Here is a 5,267-nt window from a genome sequence, read left to right as displayed (position 1 = left end):
GTAGCTTTTGATCTGAGGCCTCAGGAAGAATGAAAGCTGGAACCTTATTTTGGAGAGGGGGAGAAGGGTCAGCCATGAGGAGCTTGGGGGCAGGGGTTTGGCCCAAAGGGACAGTGGAAACCTTACGGGACTTCTAGGGGATTTGGTTGTCCAGAAACCAGATTGGGTCACATGGAGGGCCTCGGGGGTCCCTTGAGGGGGTGGAGTTAAATCCTTAGACCCTCCGAGCCCCCCAGCCCCACCAACTCATGGTGGCAATGAGGGGGCTCGCTGGGCCAAGGGGCAGGCAGCCCTGGACAACTCCGTTTACTGCACCTGTACCTCACCTCAACCCCTTCCTCACACCGGGAGCCATCCAGGAGGCGATGGGCACAACCATTTCATTCCGATGGGCAGAGGACCCACGGTACCTGGGGCTGGGGCGGCACCTGCACTTTCTTGCCCCCAGCTACCCCCTATTCCAGGGCTGAGGGCAGGAAGGGCCGTCCCTGGAGCTGGGGAGAATAAGGGCCCTGAGCCCGGGGCTGCTTCTGTGAGAACAAGGACACTGCCCTGGTACTGAGCCCTTCGTGCCGACCTGCCCAGAGGGCCCCGCCCCCTCGCTGGTTCCTGAGATGAGGGAGCTGAGGCAGAACTACAGGGCACCTCCCTAGTTGCCAACCTCATGTCAGGCACAGTTTGGAGTACGGGAGGTCCAGAGGGCCCCTTGGGGACAGACTGGAGGACATACTGCTTGTGTTCCAGTTGGGAGAAGAATCCTTCTCTTTATTTCACGCCTGCCCTCATCATCACTGCTTGGAAATCCTCCATTCACATTCAGCGTAGACCAACCGGGGGACCCCAGGGCTGGGTGGGAGCCACACCTGCACCGCTGTGGCCGGCCAGCTCAGCAGCTGTTCCTGCTCATGGAAGCGTGGCCCCGCAGGGAGCACTGCAGCTCCGTGAAGGTCAGTGGGCCCACAGTAACAGAGCATGGGCCCACCCGGTGGAAGCCGAACCTCTCGTAGAAGGGCACCAGGGCGTCCTCACACATGAGCACAGCCCGGTGCACGGCCGGCTGGCCACCCAGGTGGTACAGGTAACGCCATAGCAGGCTGGAACCCCTGCCCTGCTGCCGGAAGGTGCGGTGCACAGCGAGCACGTGCAGGTGGGCCATGTGGCCCCCGGGCCTGTGCAGTGTCAGTGACTCCTGGAGGCAAGTGGGAGACAGGTGTCACCTCTGCTGACACCTGTGCGCCACACCACCCCCACCCTGGGCCAAGTGTCCCCTGAGTGCCTCCAATCAGGGTTCCCCTCCCACCTAAGGAAGGCCCCAGATTGGGAGTTAGACCCCAGCCTCCTGGCAGACCCTTCATGAGGGCTTTTGAGATCCCCAAAGGGCTGGGCTCTCTTGCCCTGGAAGAGAACCCACAGACTATGCGCATCTCTCCGGGTCTGCCTGGCTGTGTGAGAGCGGCCAGGGGCCAGTGGGCAGCGGGCTCTGCCAGAGGCCTTCTGGGGGCCGGCCATTGCAGCCTGCCCTGCCCTCACCTGAGTGAGCCTCTCCTCGTCCCAAAGTGAGCCGATGATGAAGGCTACAAGGCGGCCCTCCTGGAACCAGCCCAGGGACAGCTCTGGACACAGGGTCAGGAAGTTCTGGATCTCGTCCAGATGCAGGGGGCACATGCCCGAGACAGAGATGAAGGCTGCGGCAGGAGGCACAGGTGGGTGATTCTGGTAACCATGCCAGATGCCCACTGCCCACCAAGTCTCCCACCCCCAAACCGTCCCCTACCAGAAAGCAGGGGGTTCAGGGCCGTTGTTCCCCCCACATTCCTAAACACCCACGCGTACACAGAAACACACACGGCCTGATACTCCAGGTTCCCAGCCCACAAGGACCCGAGACGCAAGGGGCTTGTTCTCACAGGGTAAGTGGCAGAGTACCGTGGCGTGCGGACCTAGCTCTGGTGGGGCTGCTCACCTTCACGCTCGATCTCAAACACGCTGGAAGCATCCTCTTGGGTAAGGCAGCGAAACTCGCTGGCGGGGAGTGTGTGGCGCCGCTGGCAGCTTGGGGTCGCTAGGATCCCGGGCGGCAGGCGCAGGGCCACAGGCTTCAGGTAGTGAACGCTTTTTGTGGACATCCCAGCTGCTGGCGCCACGTCCGGGTGCCCCGGCTTGGGAAGGCCCCACTGAGAGAAGGCCCGGGGGAAGGCCTCCGGAAGAGAGCCCACGGCCCGCTGGCCCCGGCTTTGGGTGCCCTGGACTCTGCGACAGTGGAACGCCCCCCAGCACATGTTGGAGAGGTGTGAGGGTCAGGGGTCTGGTCTTCCCAAGAAGGGCAGGCCAGAGTTATGGTGTGTCTTGCCTCTTTTGTAGCTGGACCTGGGATGGGGCCAGCCCCAAAGCGGATGGGCAGGTTTGAGAACTGTCAACATTGGTGCTCCTTCCCCACCTTTCCTGCTCAGCCAGAAGTACCCTCAGAGCCGCCCTCCAAATCTCCTAATTCTACCTCACTGCCCTCCCATGCATCGGAGCCCCAGGAGAGAGTGGGAGGGGTGGATCTGAGGCACCCCAACAGTGCTGCCCAAGGGAGGAGGGAGCATGAGCCTTCACTGATCACTTCTTATGTAACTGCGGGGTGGGGAAGGGGTGGTCTCACCTGCCCAGAGGGGGACTTTCCGGTCCTTTGGGTGCAAGATGGTGTCACTGGGAGCTTTTCAGGCAGCCTCAGCCCTCGCCCTTGAGAAAAAGCCCCTTAATCAAAGTGGGTCCTTAGGGAGCTCCACATTTACCCAGACCAGGCCATGCACACACAGGGTGGGGTGAGGAAGTTGGGGGCATATAGGGGCCTGGGGAAGAGTCTGGGGAGCATGGGGAGGAGCTGGCATGGAGGACATACGAGACCCCCTGCTCCACCCCGGCTCGTCGGCCGTGTTCTTTGGCACTTTTCATTTCTCCCATGACATCCTACAGATTTGCAGTTCTCAAAGGAGGCCATACCCCCTTAAAAAGCCCCATGGCTTCCAGAGGTACCCTTCTTCCTCCACCTTTTCTCCCCCAAGCAGGTACTCCTGTTCCTGAAGGCTGGGAGGGTGGGGAGGGGACCCCACTTACCAGGATTATGGGCAAGGGCCCCCACATTCCCACCACAGAGCCAATTACCCTGGGAGCCGTCCACAGGCGCAGGAACCAGGAAAGTCTGAGGTGCTGGGGTGCACTGCTGTTCTCAGAAATGTCTAATCCACCCCTCCCTGCCCCTCGCTCTGCCTCCACATCACACCAGACAGGATGAAACCAGCAGGGCTTTGCCTGTCACTGTGTGGCACACTGGATGTGAAGGGGATTACAGGAGCTGACGAGGCCCCAGGGCTTGGGGGGAAGCATGGGGCTAATCCCCGCTCTGACCCAACTGGGACAGGCATTCACCCTCTGTCCCCTGGAGCTGGGCAAGCTCCCCTGGGGGTGCTTCCAGCTCCGGCAGCCCAAGAGTGCTACTGTTTATAGCTCTTGCTTGGTGTTGAGCTGCAGGTAAGTCTCCTAATCCACAGGGCAGCCTGGCCCAGTGAGTATTCACCCCATTTTATACAGAAGAAAACTAGGGCTCAGAGAGGTTAAACAACTTGCTCAGAGCCTCACATCGTCAGTGAAGCAGGAGAGGCAAGCCCAGGTCCACCTCCCCATTACACACTGTGCCCGCCCAGTGATTTCCCAAATGGCCAGTTCACATCTTCACAGTTCTCCTGCTGGTCATCACACAGTGTCCCCAAGTCATAGTCTACCAAAGCCAAGGATGGAAATGCCTAAATCTGGCTCCTGGACCTGCAGGTGGAATTGATAAGCTTGGAGGGGCAGGAGAGGCTTGCTGTGTAAACAGTGGCAAGCCACTGAACAAACCTTCCGTGTCCCACCTACCCTTGTAAATTACCTCCTCCATCACATATGTAACCAAAGTCTGGCTCCCCAAACGTACCTCTTTCTGGAGCATTCCCAAATCCAGAGTAGGAGTCAAATCCTCCTGCTCCCCGCTCTCCATGACTTCTATCATCGCTTGTCCATCTGTCACAAAGCCCAACTCAAACCAGCAAGAGGTCCTCAGAGATTCACGCCCTCCGGCCACCCTGGTAGCCCACCTTGGTTCCCGCGCCTTTCATCTCCCTGAGTTACTTAACCCCAAGGTGATGCTGCCACCACTTTGGAAGACTTGAGCCACCACTTTGGAAGACCACAAATGCTGGACACATACACACCGTGGGACCCACAATCCCACTAAAGAAGCAAGAATGTTCCCAAACTGGAAACACCCCAAATGACCATCCACCATAGAGGGGACTATGGAATATACCCAAAATGGGAGATCACCCAACGATGAGAGTGAACAAACTGCTCCAACACACAGCACCAGGGACGTCTCCCACCAACGCCGCAGTGAAAGGAGCCAGGACACGAGCAGTCCCGTGTGGCTCCAAGGTTTCCATTCTAATCTGCGTGTTAGAATCAGGACAGTGGCTGCCCAAGGGGGCTTCGGGTGCCGGAAATGTAACATAAATTGAACGCTGGTTACATGGAGGAGACGAAAATTCATCAGGCTGCCTACTCCGTGCTCTTTTGTGTCTGTATGTTCTACTGGAAGTTTACTTAAATAGTCACTCTCATCTAAAATGCCCCCTCGCCTCCAAAGTCCCTTGACTACGAATAACCTGGCTCCACTCTATTCCTAGGCTGCCCCCAGGGCCTTGTGGGCACCTTTGTGAGTTTTTCCTCCAGAATCCTGAGCCCCAGCAAACTGCCTCATGCTCTTCCATCTCGCCCCACACCAGGCCCCTCTCTCAGTCCCGAAGACTGCCCTGGCCTCCATTTCTCCCCTTCAGCTCACACCCCTTCTGCAACCCTTAGCTCTTCCCTCACCAGCACCCACCCCTGCCTTCCGCCACATGCACCCCCTGCCCCATCAGGGCCTGGCTTCTACACTCAGACAGCAATGCTGGTCCCTCAATTCACACATCTCAGAAGGAGTGCCTGTTCTTACACGTGATCCAGGAGGGCTTGCCAGCCCTGCCCGGGGCTGCTGGGCCCACATGGCCCTGACACTGAGATGCCCCCACACACCCACACTTTTATCCCCTTTTTCCAGGGTCCCTTTATTGTCTAAAGACTAGCAATCCCCAGAGCTCACCATGTCTCTGACCTCAAATACCACTAGGCAGCTCCCATCTTTCCCCTTCTGGGGACGCACAAAAGACCTCTCAGAACAGACCAGAAAACCTCGTCAGGCTTGGCCTTTG

General features: G+C 58.6%; 1 protein-coding gene across 2 annotated transcripts; it reads right to left on the bottom strand.

The window, feature by feature from the left end:
• Positions 1-723: 723 nt before the first annotated feature.
• AANAT (aralkylamine N-acetyltransferase) lies at positions 724-4,393 on the bottom strand. 2 transcript variants are annotated; one of them, XM_074319662.2, is made up of 5 exons: positions 3,148-4,393; positions 2,645-2,724; positions 1,964-2,250; positions 1,531-1,685; positions 724-1,189 (listed from the first exon to the last, which is right to left on the bottom strand). In XM_074319662.2, the coding sequence occupies exons 3-5, from the start codon at positions 2,124-2,126 to the stop codon at positions 887-889; spliced, it is 621 nt and encodes a 206-aa protein (XP_074175763.1). In that variant the 5' UTR covers positions 2,127-2,250; positions 2,645-2,724; positions 3,148-4,393; the 3' UTR covers positions 724-886. The 2 variants fall into 2 exon arrangements, with proteins under 2 accessions (XP_074175763.1, XP_019601033.1); XM_019745474.3 differs by lacking the exons at positions 2,645-2,724; positions 3,148-4,393 and having other exon boundaries at positions 1,964-2,621.
• Between the last annotated feature and the right edge of the window lie 874 nt (positions 4,394-5,267).

This window comes from Rhinolophus sinicus, chromosome 12, assembly GCF_057876585.1.
Source record: "Rhinolophus sinicus isolate RSI-liver-muscle chromosome 12, RSI-T2T, whole genome shotgun sequence".
NCBI classification, from domain to species: domain Eukaryota; kingdom Metazoa; phylum Chordata; class Mammalia; order Chiroptera; family Rhinolophidae; genus Rhinolophus; species Rhinolophus sinicus.
Note: the sequence above shows the minus strand (reverse complement) of the source record. Positions and strands in the feature narration are given on the sequence as shown.